The sequence below is a fragment of the Malaya genurostris genome, chromosome 1, assembly GCF_030247185.1.
Source record: "Malaya genurostris strain Urasoe2022 chromosome 1, Malgen_1.1, whole genome shotgun sequence".
NCBI classification, from domain to species: domain Eukaryota; kingdom Metazoa; phylum Arthropoda; class Insecta; order Diptera; family Culicidae; genus Malaya; species Malaya genurostris.
The window spans coordinates 8,704,219-8,726,438 of NC_080570.1; the positions used below are offsets into that span (position 1 = coordinate 8,704,219).

Sequence of the window (22,220 nt, forward strand, 5' to 3'; positions counted from 1 at the left end):
AGTAAACGAAATCCTTCAATATCAGTACCGGATTTGGTGAAAGATGGGCGGCGGTGGCGGCTGTTCGGGTTGTAATAAATTTTCACACACCTGCCACAACACCATTAAGCCTCGCCTTCCCGGGACCACCGTGGATCGAGGGGAGACCCATTAAAAGAATGAAATAACAACTTTTCCGAATGGCCGCCTATGGCTGCTGGAAGGCTGACTGGCTCGCTGGCTGGCTAGCAGACGGTTATCTGCCAGGCCGTTAACCTTGATGTGAACGGCAAACGGCCATCAGTCCCAAATCGATACTGCCGAAAGGCCTTGAGCTGGATGGCCGGTGCAGGACGTGATAAGGTTTTTTATAAGAGCAGTTTACGGAAAAGTGGATTTAATTAAAGACCACCGCCAAATAAGGAAGTCACTTGGGACTTTTGCTCTTTACATTTGATGTTAATAAATGTGCTCCACTTAACGCATCAGTTTTCTTTAATATTGAAGCATAGTGAAAACCTCGGTAAATGCAACAAAAAAATCTTTTTTATTTGAACTTTTGTATACTTGAACTTTTTGAACTTGATCAATTTATTTTATTTTTTGTTTGACTCCTTGCAAATACAGGGTGAATACCACGTTCAATTCTTTTAAGGTAGGATCCTCTATAAAAACTGGTCGAGCAGAAAATTCCATTCGAAACATCTGTAAACGGAAGTTTCAGCGAAATTTCTTATCGGCGAACATTTTTTCAGGTCTGCGAACAGTCCGTAGTCGCTGGGAGCCAAATCTGGCGAATACGGTGGATGTGGGAGCAATTCAATTCAAATAGTTTTGTCATTGTTTTAATTGACTTGTGACACAGGGCGTTGTCTTGATGAAACATTTTTTTTTCTTTGCCATATGCGGTCGTTTCATCGCAATTTCAGCCCTCAAACGCTCCAATAACACATACATAATTTTCACTGTTAATGGTATTTCCTTTCTCAAGACAGTCGATAAATATTACACCACGCATAAAAAAAATACCGAGGCCATAACCTTCCATCCGGTTGTTGCACTTTCGGGCATTTTGGACGAGGTTCACTCAGATGACGATTGTTTTCATTCCGGAGTGAAGTGATCGATCCATGTTTCATCCATTGTCACATATCGACGGAAATATACCGATTTTTTACGTTTAAACATGACCAAACACAGCTCATAATCATCAACACGTTCTCGTTTTTGTTCAACAGTGAGCAGTATTTTATCCCTAATGAATAGAATATCATGAAGTTTTCACAGCTGTCTCTTAAAGGTTAGTATTGACTGAAAAAAGATGACTACAATAAAACTAGCGCCATCTATGTGTTAAACCCGGGACTTTTTAGCCCATATGTTACTGAACATCTCCTGAGGGTGGTTGTAAAAGAGTTGTCTTCAGATTGCTTGTCCCAAGTGCGTGAACCTTAAGTATGGTTGCAATTATCTGGTGCTATACCGACAAGAAAATCATGTAATTCTAAGACATTGGGCATTAAAAAAGATTTTTCGATTTCAGATATCTCAGTCTCTACAATCTCAGAGTCGATATTTGTAAACAAAAAAATTTTTTTCGGGATGTCACCAAGTGTCGACGTTTCCCTGTAGCTCTAAGACATTTGGAATTAAAAAAAAAATCGATTTCGTAAATTTCCAAAAATATTCCCAAAGAGCCAATCTTTCTCAGAATAAAAAAAAGATTTCAGAGATAACATCATATCTCGACGTTTCATGCAATTCGAAGACATCAGCATAAAAAAAATCAATTTTAGAGATTTCAAACATTGACCGCCAGGTGGCACCACTTACCCATGTCAGCCGATTCAAGTCAAATTTTGCATAGGGACTTTTTCTGGACGTGCTTAAACTTTTAAGCACTACCGCTTTACGAAATTGAAGGTTACCCCAAATTTATTGACACACTAAAGATCGTGAATCAATCAGCGACCCCCACTGTTTCTCTCTATCGTTTGCCTGGTGGAGACATATAAAATTTGTTTGTTCACCATCCGCCATAATCTTTATATTTTGGTTCAAAAATCCGGAACACTGACTTTCGGACAATTTTGTTCTGTGGCATGGCAGAAATGAAAATTCGCGATAAAATTACACCCAAAATGAGACTCAAATGACACCATTATGAGACTGAGGTCGTGCAAAGTCTGGACTGGTACGGATGGTAGGATGCTTCCGAAATTGAGTAGTTTAATTGCGAATTATTGTAGGTTTGTATTAAGACGCTAGAAATCTGTCTTGTACTCAGTTTTTACTTATCATCGCTGCCAACATGAAACAATCTGCGAAAAAGAGTCGCCAATGGCAGGACTCGAACCCGCAACCTTTGCCTTACCGTGGAAATGCTCTACCTACTTTAAGCTACAGGGTGGGCTTTTCAAATTGTCGGATCGACTAATGACATACCGCGCTGGAAGCGTCATTCTAAGAGAATTTTACCATGGAACAGTACGCACCAGTAGAATGCACTGAAATTGTTCAGCTTTACATGCAAAATAACCTCAATTGTGAAAACCAAACGACAAAAGTGGAAACGTTAAATGGATGCGTTAATAAGCAAAACTTGTCGGCCAAAAAGTTACAGTTTGGTGTGATTGGTCCCTATTTTTTCCAAGACGATGAAATGGAGCACCGGAAAACTCTTAAGGGCGATCGTTATCGAGCCGTCATAAAAGATTTTATGATTTCCATTGTTCGTGAAAATGGTTCAAATGGCTAATGGTTACAACAGGACGGTGCAACATGCCATACAGCGCTCGCATAGCAATCGATTAGTTGCGAACATTGTACCCCGTACGAATCATATCGAAAAACGATATTTTGGCTATCCCTCGATATCACTCGATTTGACGCCACACTGCTGATAATCCAAGAACCATAGCTCAACTCAAAAACAACATACGACGTGAAAACGCCGTCATATCGACCGGTACATTGACCATAAAGATAGAAAGCGCCGAAAAAAGAGCAGATTTTTTACTCAAGGCTCAACTTCTTGAGCCAAAAAAAATTATAATCGAAATAAAAAAAAAATATAATATAAATAGAGAAGTTTTTTTCAGAGAAAACTGTGTTTCTCTAATGTTCGCGTATAAAATAAGATCATTTAGGCGAAAATTGAATTTAAACCCTATAGCGGCCGTGCAACGTGTGTACGTGTACGGGGTGCTACTCAACCGGTAGGTTGCTTTCTGAGTTGTGTTTTATTACATCACGGGTAGATTGTTTGGAAGAACGATCTATTTTGGATTAGAAAAGAGTTCTGTCATTTCGTTGAGGCATTGATGTGTTGTTTTTTCTTCTTTAAATTCCTGGTTTCTGTTTCAACTTTCTTGTTTCAACTTCTTTTCTCCGACATTTCAACAGAGCGATTTTGAGGGACGTAGCTTTAAATCCCGCAAATTGTGTTTGAATCAATTTCATCTTTTCATGCACTTTTCAAAGCGTTTCGAGTGGAATAGTTCTCAATTGAAACTTGAGCAATAGGCTCTACATTGGATATTTAAGCTGCGAAAATGTTTTTTTTTTTCTGAAATAGTCTCATTTCTCATATAACAAACGAAGAAACTGTACAAACGAACATCGGAATTCCAGTCTGCGGTCGTTCAATGGTCGTGACCTTCACTTGCGTGAGCCTCACAACGATTCCGACAACGTTTTCCGTTGATGTCCCGAACGAAGACAAAATGTGATTCGAATGGGTCATGTTTGGTTTCCATCCGACGTGGGAGTGGAGTACGAAAAGTGAACCCGCGCAGTTTGCACAGCAGGATGATGAATTATTTATATTTCTTCTTTTTCGCAAAGGATCGGAGAAAGCACCTTCTGGCAAGCATCAGATACATAAACAGAAAGCTTCCCCGAAAAAAAAACCGAAAGCGACGAAAATTTATGATAAACGGGATCAATAAATAAATTAAACCAGATTTATTCCGGGTCAGAATATGCGTGTGCGTTCGGTAGGTGGTCCAGTGCGTGTGTGTGAGAGATTGAGGACACTAGCTTTTACGAGTCAGTAATTGAATTTTTATGATTTAATTGGAAATCTAGATGGATTGCGATCTCTCGCTTTAACTTATTTTACGATTCAATTTTTACCTTCAGGCGAGAACCGCAGAGAGAGAGACCCTCAGGGAGTTGACACGTCCTTTTTCGGTCCATCGGTGTCGGTCAAGCAACTGGTTTCAGGATAATAAAAATAATGACCGCTCCTGACTAGTTCCCGGGGAGCAGCGGCGGCGGCAGCGGACAGTCCCACATACATTCCGGATTAAACTTTAATTGGTTTTACAGACTGAAGGGACAAAAAGTTGCCACTGAAATTGTCGGGAAAAGGAAATCGATTTTTTTCTTCTTCTTCTTCTACTGGTAGGGGGCTGTTCCTGCAGCGAAGCAGCGTCCCGGGCCGGCCACGGAATTGATTGCTTATCGATCGAGAATGGGCCAAAGAAAGACTCTGCGGGTTCCGCAAACTTTTATCATTGGCAAAACAAAAGTTCGGTTCGTTTTTCATTCCGGAATCTTTCGGATACCGGTACGGGGGGCTATCTGTTTTTTTTCTCGCTATTGGTAGCAAGGAAAAACTCGCTATCAAACACTAATAAATCACTGTGGGACGATTTTTCGTGGAGTTTTGCCGGTGCGACTGAGAAGAAGAATGTGAAGAAAAAAAAAACTATGCTGGCATTTCCCGCCCAGACAAGGCGGTAAAAGTTTTTTTTTCTGGACAATCACGGCATTGTCCTGCCGGGAAACATCCGGACAGTGGGAGGTGTAACCGTCTGGTGATAAGGTTGGTTTTGTTTTGTCGCGATGGTTTTGACAGAAACTGCATTCCCAGTTGTGAGCGGCTTGAAACAAAATGAATCAAACACAGAACACTGAAACACTTCTCACTTCACCAAGCAGTTGATTTGAACCAGTATAAGGAAACGCTCAAACGACACCACGGTTCTGATGTGCCGAAAGAAAAGCAAAAGCCACATTTAGCTTCACTGATAATTCTGGTCGGATATTAGCGACAAATTAATTTCTCGCCGTCGAAGTTTACACCTGCACTTCACTAGAAGTACAAAACGCTCATTGCATGCTTGGACACTGTTTGTCGTCAGAGAGTGGAAAATTCCGGAGAACAAAGACCTACAACACAGCTCGGATATAGCCGCGCCCTACAATTAACGCCTGGATGGATGCTAGCGGCTTGGGTCCCTGCCCAGTTGGACGACGAATGGCGTAATAAATCGTGTATTAATAATTTCTCTCGACGACCGGCAATAGTTGAATGTCTAAACCCGAAAGGCATTAAGACCAAGCCTCGTGCTAAAAATACTAACTAGTAAACTATCGGGCAAGGGGAAGTGCAGGACGCGATGGGTGAGAGCACATTGACTGGCTACTAAAAAGCTAAACTTATGACGGCGTTGACGCGCGGTCGGTTTCACTAGTCGTAGTTGTTGCTGCTGTTGCTGCTATTGATAGTCGAGAAGTAGGCAAATAACTTGCCGGTTGAGAGTGGTCAGGCCTGCAAAACTATTTATGCACCCTCTCTCTCTCTCGACGCAAGTGCCCTTCCTCCCACTCACCCCAAACACGACACCGTGGATCATCGACAGTAGCAATCTAGAAGCAATCGAGTTAGCAGCCACGGCCGGTGGGAAAATGCGATAGTTAGTAAAAGTAGTAAGTAGAACTATAATCGCGTCGGGGTTGTTTACTTTTTGTTGCCGGTCGTGCTCTGCGCTGGAAGTGTCGGTTTTTCTGCCGGTTGTAATTGCGCAACTATTTGTGTGGTCGACGGCTGGTCAGTCGGTCGAGGTGGGTCCAAGGGGATGGATTTTACTTTCGTTCATTGGCGACACTGTGGATGTAGTAATTGCACCGTTCAGGAGGTCTCCCGTGGTTTGGAAAAAGTGATCGAGAAAGTTCAGAAAACTGACGGATGAAGAAAATTTTTAGTGGACGGTCTTTCAAATGAGGCTGTTGATTTTTTTTTTTTTGAAGCACCATACTTCAAAATAGCTGAAAAGTCCCGGGACTAACAAAGAGAACACGATTTTGCTGGTTCAAAATTAGCTTTATTCATCAACGTAATCTCCACCAAAAGAGCAACACAATCAACTCCGCTCTAACATTTCAATACCACTTTTGTAGAACGATTTATCTTTTACCTCAAAATAGGCCTCAGTTTCAGCGATATCCTCTCCATTCGTGCGAAATTTTTTACCGGCGAGCATTTTTTTCAGGTCTGCGAACAACCAGTAGTCGCTGGGAGCCAAATCTGGCGAATACGGTGGAAGTGGGAGCAATTTAAAGTTCAATTCAAATAGTTTCTTTGCAATTTCAGCCTTCAAACGCTCCAAAAAAGTTATATAATAATCAGTGTTGATTGTATTTCCTTTCTCAATATAGTCGATAAATATTACACCACGCACATCCCAAAATATCGAGACCATAACCTTTCCGGCCGATTGTTGTGCTTTCGGGTGCTTTGGACGAGGTTCACCAGTTGCCGTCCACTCAGATGACGATCGGTTTTGATTCCGGAGTGAAGTGATGAATCCATGTTTCATCCATTGTCACATATCGACGCAAAAAAATCCGGTTTGTTACTTTTAAACATGGCCAAACACTGTTTACACATCATCTCAATTTTCATTGATACCGATTGCTCGAACTGTTGACGTAGGACTACACAACTATTGTCAAAATGGGTTTTTAGGTGTTTCACACATTTTTAGATACAAAATCTATGCGAGATATGCTTTCAAAAACAAAATCCTTGAGAATGATGGGATGCCTTGAAAAGGACCTTTAAGTTTGTTAGTGTTTGTGACGAGAAGTGATGATCCAGCAGGCGAATGCGAAAAATCAGCTGAATTTCGATGAGAATGATTACCGCACATAGTGCAAATCGGTTCAATACTGACTCTATTGGGGGGAGCCATGATAATGGTTAGGAAAACAGACAAAACTCTGACATTGTTTGTTACTTATTAAAGTTTTGACCACTAATCGTCTGCAATATATAGTTTTGTCGTGAATACGACTTACTTTACTATGGGGTGCCTTTTCAAAATTTACCCTCTAGGAGAGTGATAAGTTTTTGATCGTGAGTATCTCTTGTTGTATCTAACGAATCAACATAATTTTTGCTACATGCCATCGGAAATATGATCACAATTTTATGATAAAATATTCAGTTGTGTGACATAATCTCAAATAATTCAATATTAAACTTTTCTGAAATGTTTGGTATAAACGAGTATCAAAGAGGATAATTCATAAGGCGCGTTTGCCTTTCTCGTATTTTTAAAGCTCATAGCTCAGTGATCTGTGAAAGGATTTATATAATCTAACTACCAATAGAATCGAAATTTTTCAACTTAAACGTGTATAGCAATAGCATTGAAGTATTTCAATAGTACAGTATTAAAAAACCTGTTTCATTTGACTCATGTCAACACCAGACAATCAGAACGCGTTCTGAGGAAGAGAACAAAATATCTGCTGCTGTACAATAAATCGTTCGAGAAAAATGTTTCGAACAGTGCTTAATATCGTAGTTAGTTCCACAATTTGGTCCTTCTGAAAGGCAGGAATGAATCCCGTACAGCATCCGGATAGTTTCTTCCAATGAAATGCAAATCCGAAATGAAATAATCGACATGAAAATTCTGTATGCGGCTATTTTTATAGCCGTTAGGACCGCCCATTAGTGAAGAAGCTACAAATGAAATCAGGTAAAAACAAACCTCTCAACAAAAATTGGATCAGTTTGGATTCTATCGCCACTGCGAGCAGATGTATTGTGTGTCGTTTGCAAAGCTAGTTTCGCTTCCGACAAGAGCGATTACGTCACAGCTGCCAGTCATTAGCATTGGTGAAAAAACAACGGTGGAGAGCATTACACAAAATCAGCCGTTCGAATGGCTCTAAAAGTTTTCTAAAGAACTATTAGGATTTGTTGTTCGCAAATCGAAGGGAAATATCCTCAGTTTAGTGCAAATCTAGAACAGTTTGGTTAGATTTTTGCACTTGTCGCTGTGTGAAATTCACAGTAATCGAGATCAAGTGAAGCCTTCTTTGTTTTTGAGAAAAATGTTCCAGAGTTTAATGTCGTAGAGAATTACGCAATTTGACCCTTCTGAATGCTAGAAACGAATCCCTACAGCGTATTGATAGTTTCTTTCAATAAATTATGCAAATCCGAAATGAAATAATCGACATTAAAAGTCTGTATGCGGAATGAAGCCTGCTTTGTTTTTGCGAAAAATGTGAAAAAGGGGAATGCTTGCATAATTCATACAATTGATCAACTAATTGATATTCGGAAGTGTTAAGAAACATGTCAGTTGTTTTCGTATTCACGACATCCAGTAATGTCTCTGACATTGCCCACCCGCGTTTAATCCAGCCGAATCGACCCTTAGGAATATTTTCAATCGTTTCCGTTTAAAATTGGTTGAGCTGTAGATATTCAAAAGTTATCTTGCAATGGTTAGACGGTTGGTATGGATCATAATTGGACTTAGCTTGAAACAAAATATCTACACTTATACAGTGGATACGTACCGCTTAAAAACAAACGCAAAACTTGAAATTCACAAATAAAAAATAATGCGTTGTTACTAGAGACTTAATAAATCATGAAACATTGAAAAGCAAGTAAACGAATTTTTCCGGAAAACTTTAGAAATTTTTTTTTATGCCAAATGTTTTAGAAATGCACAAAATGTCCAGATCTGGTTTAATCTAGAAAAAAAAATTTATACGAAAAAAAATTTCATCATCTCGACCGAACAACTTTGAAAATTTGCATGGAAATCGTATAAGAAGAGACTTATAATGCATTAATTTATGTTTATTTAGTGTAGAATTTAATTTGGATTTTCTTGAACATTTCTATCCGAAAATTTATCAAATTCTATAGAAGTAATTTTTTAAAATATTTGTCGTTTTTCGATTATATTTCATCGAATAAACGTGATAGAAAAAAGTTTCGCACCTTTCAAAAGATACACTAGATGAGTTTTGGAAAAACAAAGTATGCAAAGTGGCTGACCAGAAAGTTTCAAAGAAATCTAATAAGGTGTTGCCACCATTTGTTCGACTATAATTCAATCGTAAATTAAGAACCGTGCATAGTTTAGGAAACTCCAAATTATTCTTGGGAAATTTTACGCACCAACCGTTGGAATGGTAATCTGCGGATCAGCAACTCAGTAGACGAGCTTTCCACTAATAATGGCGATACTTTTTCCTGGGAAACCTACTAGTCACAGATTTCGGAAAATATTTGTCGCACGTGAAAACTGAACCTCAAGCTAGAGAAACCACCGTTGATGTCAAAATCATAAATCTGCGTTTTAGTAGATTTTTCGCAGTACGGTGCAAGTTTTTTAAGTCTGTTGACTCAGTAGAAATATGGGTATAATTATTGCAGAGAATGGGTATAATTATTGCTAATTAGGGACGAAAATATCATCTTACAGTTTTATTGCTATATCTCGTTGATATCCGGAGGCACTTGGCTGGGTTCGGCAGCCTCCGGATAGCTCGGGTTTTCAGCTCCCAATCAGATCCCTTATTTTTCCTTAAAGCTCCCTCTAAAATGGAATCCATCGACACAAAAAAAAAATGAATACAGAAAAGGTGACTGTCCCCGAGAAATTGCCATAAAACAAACCGAGTGCGACACACAGTCAAAATCTGCAGGGGGTTCAATTTTCAATTTGCTGCAATTTATTTTCCAGCCGCAGTCAATCGCATCGCAGCAACCAGCGCGCACGCGAGTCGATCAGCCGCTGTAATCCAGTGCTGCCAGCACAGCGCCACCGCTCGCTCGCTGCCCGCTTTCCATCCAATCGAATCGAATCGAACTTTTTTTCCCGCCTGCTTCGTTTCGTCGTCTCTGGTGACTGTGAAAAGATAAACATTGGGTGCGCCGTGAAGACATCCAAGTCACGCCAACTCGTCTGAGGAGGATTTAATTTCATTTTAATAAAATCACGTACGAAGGATTTTCCTTCGCGGCACGTACTCGTTTTGGGGTTGACCCTCCCCAACTCGGGTTCGTTCCCTGGGCAGTTCGCAGTTCCTTTTCCCGAAAATACGAAATGGATTTTTAAATTGTTTTTGGCCACAAACAGAAAATCGAACCCGGCAAACGGTAACTTTAACCGGTATTAATATTCAATGAATATCAATGTCAAACACCTTCCTCCGGCTGTCCACCGTCGTCGTCGTCATCTTCGAGTGGATGGTGGGGTTGAACTTTCGCCTTCCTCGTCACGTTTTTGACATCTCTCAGACAGTGTCTGCTTGCTGCTACTACCGTATTGGCAGCAGGATTCGGTTCAGCGACCCTGCCTCCCAGTAGAATGCGTAAGAACAAAGCTCAGGTGTCCTGAAAGACCGCTTTCCTCGTCCTCGTCCTGCTTGCTGCTTCCACGCTTGACGTCACACGGTCGGCTGTTGGCTCATGACAGGCAGGCAGTGTGAGATCGATCTGTTAAACAAACCGAAATTAAATTGATTGCTTGCTGCCGAGTTTGCCGAGAGAGAGAGAGAGAAAGCGTTAAGGACCAGACAAGTAGCAGTCGGGACCCCCGGGGAGGTTGAGAATCTTTGTCATTATTATCATTATTCATGTTGTCTTCGCCGCTGTCGCCGTCGCATCCCGAGACAGAATTCAACCAGAAATCAAACCAATCCGAAGCCACAACTGTTTTGATAATAATGGATGTTGAAACGTCGACGGTTTCGTGTTTTCAACGAATTGTTGTTATTAGGAGTCACCATCTGGAACGGACAGAACGGGAGTCTACCTGGGGAATCGGACCAATCGGACCGAAACTTGACTGATTGTCAGATTTACTTACCGAATTGCCACTTGAGCGCTTGTGAAATGTCTGATGTCCCGACAGAAAATTACCGAACTTGGTCTTGTTGAGCCGGAACAAAATTATACAAGCAAATTCAACTGGATATCGGCCAACTTAAGACTTAAGCTGACGTGAAAAAAATCGTTTCCGGTGCTATTTTTAAGTGACCTTAATCACCGTGAATCGTCCATTATTTATCACCTCACTTATCAAGCACTAACAAAGCAATCACCTCACTTTCAGTGGAGCTGCTGCTGCTGCTGCTGCTGTTTCTGTAGAATGTGACACCGTTCGGACTACTTAATCTCAATCGGATTCACCTCTACTTCCAGAATGAATTCCCAAACAATGAGATTGTTATGGAAAGGAGAAACAACGACACACAAAAAAAATACTCTGTCTAGAAACTTTCTTCACTGCTGTTATTCCTGAAGCAAAGTGTCGGCAATCGCGTTGCCGGTAAAATATGGTACGAAATTTATCACACGTGATATCTGGCGCGACGGAACGCCTCTGGTACGGAGTCGGAATGAGCTCCTCCCCCGCCTCTTCTCACAGGTACATACAATTTCGATGGGTTTTCTCCCACACCTGGCCAACTGAAGCTGGTGGCGGAAGCTTAATTCCAGAGGTAATTAGGTACCATTTTTCAACGCACCTCACGTGAGCTAATGTTCGAAGTAAGTGGATAAAAAAAGGTGCATGTAAATGTTCTTCCTGTTGTGGAGTCGCGCGACGGGCGGTGAATTCACGGAATTCATTACGTCTCAAAACCAAAAACAGCTCAGACTTTTCAGTGAACTGGTAATTATTCAATATAGAATCGGTTTAAAATGGGAAATAAATTTTTATGTCACGTTTTTTGCGCGGATTTACGGAGTTACGTTTTTTTGTTTTGTCATAGAAATGCATGAAACGTAGGGATCTGGTGTTATCCGAAATTTTTTATAAGTCAACTCTGTGACACTTAGAAAACTTTCGATTTTTTTTCAAAAATTTGTTTTTCGGATTTCACCAGATCTCGACTTTTCATGCATTTCTAAGACATTTGGCATCAAAAACAATTTTTCTTCTACACAGAAAGAAATTATGAAATTTACACGAGATTCAAATCAATAGTAACATGGAATAAACATGGGTTGCTTCGAAATTTCGATTGAAAACCTTCATCGATGCAAAATTAAATTGAATTGCATTGAATTTTCAATGAATATAACTATATCTTTCAAATAACGCTTATTTTACAATTAAATTGTATTGAAACGTACAGCATTGTAAAGTAATTTTATGTTTAATTACCTGCTCCAAATATGTGCATGAAAATAGATGTAAATTTACAAAATATTTTTATCTGTGTATTCTGCGATTTCTTTCTACGCGGATATCCGAATATCGGTTTTAAATTCTCCCCAAAGTCGATTTCAAAAAACTATTTGTTTGAGATTACACCAGTTCTCGATGTTTCAGACATTTGAAATCGAAAAAAACACAATTGAAGACAGCATACCGAAAACAAAAAATTAGAGGAAAAAAACATTTTTAAATATTTTTTACGTCACTTTTTTAAACCTTAAAGTTTGCCTTCTATGCGAATTTGATTAATGTGGATTGAAAAATTAAGAAGTTACAGTTAAGACAATTTACCAATATTTACAAAACTCTACAAAATTGTACAGATTAAAAAAATAAATTTACTCCTAATGACCTTTCTTCGAGAACTAGTCGTTCTAATATAACACATGGGCTAAAAAGTCCCAGGCCTAACACATAGGTGGCGTTAGTTTTATTGAAGTCACCTTTTTTGAGTTTATACTAACCTTTAAAAGATTGTTGTTAAAATTTCATGAGGTTCAATCCATTAGTGTGTGAGCTATTCTGATAAGAGTGACGCTACTTTTGTTATTTTTCAGAACAATAGATAAAAAAACAATTTCGTTTTTTAATTTTACACTACTTCTTGATGGGAAAAAAAACACCGTTCAAGCAAAGCAATGGCTTGAAAAGTGTTATGGAGACTTCGCTCTATCAGAAACACCAATAAAACGTTGGTTTGCTGACTTCAAACGTAATCGTAGAGACACCGATGATGCAGGACGCAGTGGACGTCAAGTGAGGCCGTAACATCAAAAACCTGTCTTAATCCACCTAGTGGTGTAATGATGCCTTTCTCATGTACATATAATATTGTGGTATTCTATTCAAAAATTTTCTCTTCGATTTTTGAAAGAAACCAAGTGATTGTTTATGCATAACATACAGAATAAAACAGTGCTTTGATTGCGTAAGCCATCCTTAAGAGAACGAAATGGGTTCACTATTATATGCACTTCCGGCACCGGAACCCGAGAACCGGGATAGACAAAGTCGGTTCGTACGGCAACCAACTAACATGACACACAAACTCTTCTAGTACGCACTCTATAACTCCGGATTCGGAAGTCGGATCCGGATGAAATTCAGGAATTCCGTATGGGACCAGAAGACCTTTCATTTGAATCTAAGTTTGTGAAAATCGGTCAAACCATCGCTGAGAAAAGTGAGTGAGAACCATTTTGGTATATATGACCACTATTTCCGGTACTTCCGGAACCGGATACCGGGAGCCAGGATAGCCGAAATCGGTTTGTTTAGTTGCCTACTGATAATGACTATCGATTTGTGTAGTTTTGAGACCAGTTTAGAAAAATTTTCACGTTTTTTGTTTCGCCGGTTAAAGTGACGGTGTACAATATTGAACACACTTTACCCTATAATTTCGGAACCGGAAGTCGGATCCGGATGAAATTCAGAAATTCCGTATGGGACCGGGAGACCTTTCATTTGAATCTAAGTTTGTGAAAATCGGTCAAACCATCGCTGAGAAAAGTGAGTGAGATCCATTTTGGTATATATGACCACTATTTCTGGTACTTCCGGAACCGGATACCAGGAACCAGGATAGCCGGAATCGGTTTGATTAGTTGCCTACTGATAATGACTATCGATTTGTGTAGTTTTGAGACCAGTTTAGAAAATTTTTTACGTTTTTTGCTTCGCCGGTTTAAGTGACGGTGTACAATATTGAACACACTTTACCCTATAATTCCGGAACCGGAAGTCGGATCCGGATGAAATTCAGGAATTTCGTATGGGACCACGAGACCTTTCATTTGAATCTAAGTTTGTGGAAATCGGTCAAACCATCGCTGAGAAAAGTGAGTGAGATCCATTTTGGTATATATGACCACTATTTCCGGTACTTCCGGAACCGGATACCGGGAACCAGGATAGCCGGAATCGGTTTGTTTAGTTGCCTAATGATAATAACTATCGATTTGTGTAGTTTTGAGACCAGTTTAGAAAAATTTTCACGTTTTTTGCTTCGCCGGTTTAAGTGATGGTGTACAATATTGAACACACTTTACCCTATAATTCCGGAACCGGAAGTCGGATCCGGATGAAATTCAGGAATTCCGTATGGGACCACGAGACCTTTCATTTGAATCCTAGTTTGTCAAAATCGGTTCAGCCATCTCCGAGAAAACCTAGTGAGATTATTTGACACATACACACACACACATACATACACACACACACACACACACACAGACATTGCTCAGCTCGATGAACTGAGTCGAATGGTATATGACACTTGGCCCTCCGGGCCAATTTTCACTAGTCGGTTTTTCAAGTGATTGCATAACCTTTCTATATGAGAAAGGCAAAAACATAATCCACAAAATCGTTTTGAATGATCGAAAAGTGAAGTTTCGTGAGTTAGCTGACATCGTAAAGATATCAAAAGAATGTGTTGGCTTTATACTGCATAACCATTTGACGATGAGAAAGCTCTGTTCAAAGTGGGTGCCGCGTTTGCTCATTATTAACCAAAAACGAGCACGTGTTAAAGATTCTGAGCAGTGTTTGGCCATGTTTAAACGTAACGGCCCGAAATTTTTGCGTCGATATGTGGCAATGGATGAAACATGGATTCATCACTTCACTCCGGAATCAAAACCGATCGTCATCTGAGTGAACAGTAACTGGTGAACCACGTCCAAAGCGCCCGAAAGCACAACAGTCGGCTGGAAAGGTTATGCCCTCGGTATTTTGGGATGTGCGTGGTGTAATAATTATCGACTATCTTGAGAAAGGAAATACCATTAACAGTGAATATTACATAGCGTTATTGGAGCGTTTGAAGGTTGAAATTGCAAAGGAACGACCGTGTCACAACTCCATCAAAACAATGGCAAAACTACATGAATCGAACTTCTAATTACTCCCACGTTCACCGTATTCACCACATTTGTCTCCCAGCGACTAATTGCTGTTCGCAGACCTGAAAAAAATACTCATCGGTAAGAAAATTCGCACGAATGAAGAGCTTATCGCTTAAAAATGAGGTCTATTTTGAGGCAAAAGATAAATCGTTCTACAAAAGTGGTATTGAAATGTTAAAGCGGCGATGTCATGATTGTGTTACTCTTTTGGTGAAGATTACGTTGATGAATGAAGTAAATTTTGAACCAAAAAAATCGTGTTCTCTTTGTTAGGCCCGGGACTTTTCAGGCCATATGTTATTATAATGACTCTTTTTCATTAAAAACTTGATGTTTGGAAAATAATGTTAGGTTATTTTAGCGTTTTAGCGGTAATTTTGCATCGAGTGCGAACTCTAAGTAATAAAAATATTAATAATGAAGTAAATTGTTCTTCATTTTCTAATTCACTCTTATCTAATTTTCATCAATTGTGGGCTTTATGTTAAGGTTTAAAATGAAATTATTTTAAAAACATATATAAAAAAAGCCTGTTTTTCAATTTTTTTTCGGTTGATTTTCTAATTCTTTAGAAAGTATTCAACTTTTTTTCCACTCGGTTGACAAAATCGACAACATTATTTTCCTAATTCCTTAATTTGTAAAAATGTGAATCTTTGGACAATTAGTACCATTTGTAGAATTAAAATTATGAATAGTTCCTAAAATTAGCAAATTTTTTTCATATTAAAGTTCTTAAATTTCATCAATTTTTTCACATATTAGACAATGTGGCTCATATAAAATTTGCGCCAAATTGTTTTATTTAAAGTTTAAATTAAAAAAAAATGACTTTGGTTTTGATTTTACGTTTCCTCTTCGATTCATCAGTGCTTTTCTTTCCCTTTCAAATTACAACAAAAAATGACTGAATTCCAGAAAATTTGACATATTCAAAAAATTTAAAACACTGCTAAGTTCTGAGAAAATTTAGCAAATTCTTATACAACGTAGATTTTGAAACAATCAATGCAAAATTTTTCTAAAACAAAAAAGCACGACAAATTTTAAAATAAATTCAATACACATTTTTGTGAACATTTTTTCAAAGTGGATTATAGAATTCGTATAATGTTAAACATATAGTAAGCTAGGATGGCTTTTATCGTATCAAAGAACGTTCACTGGCAACTCTTCACACGATTAAATCAGTGCCATCAAAGAGAGACGGATATCATCGCAACAACAAAAATCCGGCATGGCTCATTTAACATAGAATCGACACCAGTGCGAGAGCGAATTTCTCTCGATGACATTTCGGAGAATCAAAGGTTAGCACGCCGCTGTGGGGATCCTCTCTGAAGCAACAAACGTTTGCTTATTCTCGTTTCGCGAGCCGATTCTATACAGGCAGTTGATAATTGCGATAGAATCATTTTACTATTGCCGCTTATTCTAACTATGTGCATATAACCTTTGTATAAGTTGTGTCTATAAAAATCGATGCAACGATCATTATCTGACTGTAAATTTTTTTCAAGGGCTGTGAAATACTCAGAGTAAGAAGTGGAGCGAAGAAATGTAGCAAAATTCTCTCACGGTTCATGCATTGAGAGACTCGAGTTCTTGTAGCATCTTCTACCGGATTGAAAATGTTGTATACAATATAGATAGAAATATAGCAGCTTCTGTCAAATTTTCGGCAATCACCTGTTACTGTGGCAGACGGCCAGAGTAAAGTTTACCCCTAGTCCCTGGTCAAGCCACGGGGACCGTCTGGGGTGGACTCTCACGGTCTCTTTTCTTGCACCAGCTCGATCTGGAGAAACTCGAAGGCTCTCAAGGTCGGCTCCGAGTCTACTTAGAAATCAAGAGTTCGGATATATTTAGTTTAAACACTCACTTATCTTGTTTTTTAACATATATTCTACTCACTAAGGTGTGTGGGTGTGTGTGTGGGTGATGATGTATCCTGGTTGTGCTCGTGGTCGGCCGACCTTCTGCTCTGCTGCTCTGCTACTATGCTTTCCGGGATCTCGAATGCGATGTTACGTTATTGTCCAGATTGACGTAGCCTCCTTCTCGAGCGCGTACGTCCTCAAAGATGGTAGACGGACAGCTTCAGTGGACCGCTTTAGCAGGGTGTTCAGATTTGGGGATATCGGGCTTGGGAATAATCTGTAACCCGTCGTAGCTTCCCCAGTGAACGCATACGACCTCGAAGGTTGAAGTGAACCGCGGTAGTGCGTACCAAGCCGATAATTTAATAGTATTATAATGGGTCCTAGCGTGGTGGTAGAGAAGCTTGAGGTTAGGACTCGACTAGAAAGCAAGTTTTTCGTACTAATTTACCTGACTTTCGTCTATCAATTCACTAGAACTGAGGTTTTCACTTTCAGGTGATTCCAAACTGTCTTGCTTTTTATACTTATTTGAACTTTTATATAAGACTTATTTGAACTTTTATGTTGAAGACACCAGGTCGGTTGACTAACGACCATTCACGTTGGCTATCTGTTCAATAAGACCGACTGGACCCTTCAATTCTAGCCTATCAAGCTCTCTACCGGATCATCTCCACTGAACTGGTTTTTTTCAGGTGCATAGTGCAGCAATTTTCGTGTAGTGTATTTGTAGTGTTTTAGTTTTCAGCTCTAGATTTTAGTACAATATTTACAATTGCTTATTTATACATATTTGAATGTTTGACAATGTAAACTTTATGTTCTGTTATTCTATCTCTGATAATTATTAGTAACTTATATTTTACAATAGAATGAATATATTTTAATATAAATTTACAATATATAAATAGAACCAAAACGCATGCCCATCCTAACACGAATATAAAACAAATTCATGATCAACTCTAGTATCCCTAGTTCTCCAGCAGTGCTCCTATAGGGGCATGATAGGGTGTACAACTCGAAACGGTAACACACCAACACTAATAGTAAGTAAGATATGTGAAAATTTGCCTAATTTGAATAAATGGAAAAATTTGTCATAATTGAGAAAAGTTTTTAACACTGTGCAGTTTGGTTCAAGCTCTTTCAAATGTGGTATAACAATATGAAGTTCCTTTGGTGGCAGATTTCATGTGCCTATCTGGTTACAGCCTTTGATTTCTTTGAATATTATGATTTTTAAAAATTTAGCGAATCTTGCAAATTTTGGTAATTCCGAAAGTTTTTTCCTACCCATGAATTAGCTTGCTGTGTAATTTAACTTTCTGTTTCATTCTTAGCGGACAGAACCATTGAGGGGCAGGTGGTACAATTCTAGTGATAAAAAGGTAAAAAGGTAGAGACTCGAACCTACGACAACCGGTTACTAAAACCAGTGCGCCCTACGCATTGAGCCATCAACCGTAATCATAAAAATCAATGTAGTTTTTTTTTCTAACTTTCGCAGTCAATCTCAACGACATCTGAAGTACAATTTCCGTATCGACAAGTAAAGAATTATTTTCAAAATAGGTTTAAGCCGGGTATAAATAAACGATTATTTTCCTAAAAAACCGTGTCCAAACGGAGTGTCAGCAAATCGCCACAGTGGCGTAGAGTGTTTTACGTTTCGGTTCCGACCGAATCGTCGCCGACAGAGCGAAATTCGATCGCTGCTGTGCTGGCGGCACAGTTCGACTGAACCGATTTCCGTATGCCATCCATTCCAGGACTAGCCGAGGAGTAGGCGTTGAAATACGACTCTTCGCGACCTGGATTCCGCAGGCTTCACACATTTGCTAAGCGCGGCACAATATTACTGGACCCTGCGCGATTGCATTGAAATTGGAGAAATCACAACAAGTGGGTCAATTGAGTAGGTAGTCAGTAGCTGCAACTAAAATCGTCATCCGTCCGATTCCGGCGATTCTGCGGCACTTACCTTGATTGAGTACGAGTTTATCCTCTGCCGGGGAAGCATGTTGAACGAGGAAAAATCCAGCCGTCGGGAGAAGATTCCGTTGGCGCCAGATGTCGCCCTGTTTGCGGAAATGAAAAGAGAAAAAATAAAAGATAATCATTACTTGGATGAATGATTTATTTATGATCGATCGTGTGTTGACGGGACCAGGCCAGTCCAGCCCAGTGTCGAGACCCCCCTAAGAGGTGTGTTCTGAGTGTTAAACAAGCAAGCATTTTTTTTTTTGCTTCTATCGTTCACTCGCAAAAGATAACAAACCCCCCATAAAACAACCAGATAAGAGCTTGGTTTGGTAAACATTGCAAATAGCGCGCGAATGCACGAAAGTCTTATCGATTGATGTAGTGGAATTTTTGAGCCGTGAGGCTGACATTTTGGGCGCCCATATTCTGAAACCGAATCGGTCACTTTCAATCATCTCTGAAAGCAATGCAGCAGCTGCATTCGAAACATTCGGCTTATGTCAAAGTGAGCGTCGTGCTGCTGCGATTAACGTATGGCCTGACTGACTGACTGATCATGACAGCAACGTCAACAGCTAAGCAGTTTTTGTCAAGGCCTAGGTCACACCCCGCTAATCCTAACAAGTCAGCATCGGCTTATTATTCTTCTTCTTATTAGTTCCGAGAAGCTCCGTAACATAAGCGACCGAAACACACTGCTGAATCAGTTGAAAAAAAATCGATTCGAGGGATTCCAATCGACACTTCATCGTAAACAACCGGCGGCGAGTTGAGTGCATTTTTCGCCGCAAAAAAAACACAACTCGTTTCTTATGTTCCCAGAGAATTTGACACTAGACGGAAAATTCGCTACTCTGCCGAATCGTCAATTCAGATCCATATCGTGATCCGGTCCGGGGAAACCGGCACCGGGTGGAGGGAGAGTAGCAATAAGGGGCTCCAGTCGCGTCAGTGACAGAAAAAGCCAGTCGATTTCCAATTCAATAAATTCGACTTTTCACATTGCTCTGGATGGCGTTTCGTGCTCTGTGGTGAATCTCAGAAGATCGTAGGAGGCCGCCGGATCAGAGGAGGCGAAGTGCGCGTGCTGCGACTGCTACTGCCAGCCAACCACTGAGGCAGTGAACAACGCCGCCAACGAGAATGTGGGGAGTAACACACACACACACACACACACACTCGCAGCGGCCTGTCAACGTGCGTGCAATGATGGATTTCCTCTCCCCCGTTCCTCCCCGGGGAGGAATGAAACAGTGCAGTGAGACGCGGGTTTCAGTGTTTTTTTTTCGCTCTCGATTTTTTTTTGGCTTTGTTTGGTTGCGCTTTTTATTCTAATTTTTTGCTCGGGATTCGTGAGAAAACAGAACTCTAACCGAGTCTAAAAACGTAAACAAGTCGCTAGTGAGCGTGTTATTCATATATTCGAAGCAACACAGAGGCGGACCCGACGGAACGGGGGGTGCTGCTGCAGCTGGAACTGGACGGGGCAAAAAAACGGCAGCAGAAAAAAAATTATCATTCTTTCACACGCTTGAACAGATGGTTAAAATATTCCCCGGTTCGAAGTGCGAAATGTTGCTCCGGTGTGGTGTGCGGCTGTGTGTGTTGGTTTGTCCTAAATACTTCAAATTTTTAGTTGAAAAATTGAGAAATTAATCTGCCAACCAGAGTGTCTCGAGGCCGGTGGACTCCGAAAAATAGCAGCGTTTTCTGGCCGTGTTTACATCTACTAGGACTAAATAAACGTGTCATAATTTAAAAATGTTAAGCACGATTTTTCTAATCAGTTAGTTGAGCGTATGAAGCTTTATAAACTTCGAAGCATTGATTCGAATGTCTATTTCTAGATTACAGATTTCTAGATTCAGTGAGAGAATTTATCACGGAATTCAACTGTATTAAATGTAAAAAAATAGACATCCAAGAATTTTGAAATAGAATTTCATAAAATTAACAGAATCCATCACAATTCATTTAACCAGATGGAAAATCTTTAAGACACTGTCCTTGAACTACCTTGAGGCAGTGGGAAAACAACATCAAAGAGACTGTAGGGCCTAGTACAAGTACACTGGGAACAGTTGGCGGAGGTTCATTTTAATATTGCATTCTGTGTGACCTCATATCGTATATAACAGTCAAACTTATCTACATTCATCGAGTAATCTAATTTTTTTTAACCCAGTGAAAGCTCGACTGGAAAATGGCAGATGATTGCAAAAGCGTGAATACTTAGGTCAAACTAGCGAACATAATTAAAGGTAAAAAAAATTACAACTTATAAATAAACAAATTTTAACCTATCGCCAAATAAGTAAATAGTAAAAGTAATAAGTAAAAGTAAACAATCGTAAAAAAATACATAATTTAAACAAATTTATGGAATTTAAAAATATACAATATTCGAACAATTAAAATACACTGAGGTCTTTTTTATGCGGTCTTTTTTTATGCGGTTTTTTTTACGCGACTTTTTTTATGCGAATTTTCAGAGTTATGCGGTTTTTTTTATGCGAAGTTTCAGAGTTATGCGGTTTTTTTTATGCGAAGTTTCAGAGTTATGCGGTTTTTTTTATGCGGTACGTAAATTCGCATAAAAATAGACTTCAGTGTAAATTTCTCAAATATCAAAAATTTATACAATATTAGTAAGTCGATTATTTCCATAGAATTCGAATGAATAACAAATTCTACCGAATTCAAGAAGGACCCGAATGACTTCGTCGACAAAAACTAAAACGAAAAATAAAATGTACAATTTGAGATAATAGATTATTAGATTAGATTAAATGAGAGGAAATTATAAAATCTGAGCAACTTTTCAATATCTGAGAAAACTGATCAATCGGTGAAAGTTAGTGAATTTCAGTTTATTTTTCGATATCTGAGAAAATTTGTCAATGTCGAAAAATTAAAAAAAAAAATTAAATTGAAGAAAGTAATATTTGTAAAATCTCAGATTCTTTTTAATGTAATAAAACGTTTGGAGATATTTGACTAAATTGTAAAATTGGTCAATTTTGAGAAAACTTGTGAATCTATTTCGAAAATTTACATATTACTGAAAAATTTGGGAAAAATATGGAAATATTTCAGAATAAACGCAAACTTAAGAAAACCTAACAATTTGATATATTTGTATATTTGAGAAAATAGATTTGAGCAAAATTGTAACTTTGAGAAAAATT

At 39.2% G+C, this 22,220-nt stretch overlaps 1 protein-coding gene across 2 annotated transcripts in view; it reads right to left on the minus strand.

Moving 5' to 3' along the window:
* Nucleotides 1-22,220, minus strand: part of LOC131431590 (headcase protein-like) — a 335,054-nt gene that overhangs the window by 143,119 nt on the left and 169,715 nt on the right. For both annotated transcript variants that reach the window (XM_058597415.1, XM_058597411.1), the window contains exon 2: nucleotides 19,031-19,127. In XM_058597415.1, coding sequence (XP_058453398.1) covers nucleotides 19,031-19,069 — 39 coding nt within the window. In that variant the 5' untranslated portion in view covers nucleotides 19,070-19,127. The remainder of the gene's footprint in view (nucleotides 1-19,030; nucleotides 19,128-22,220) is intronic.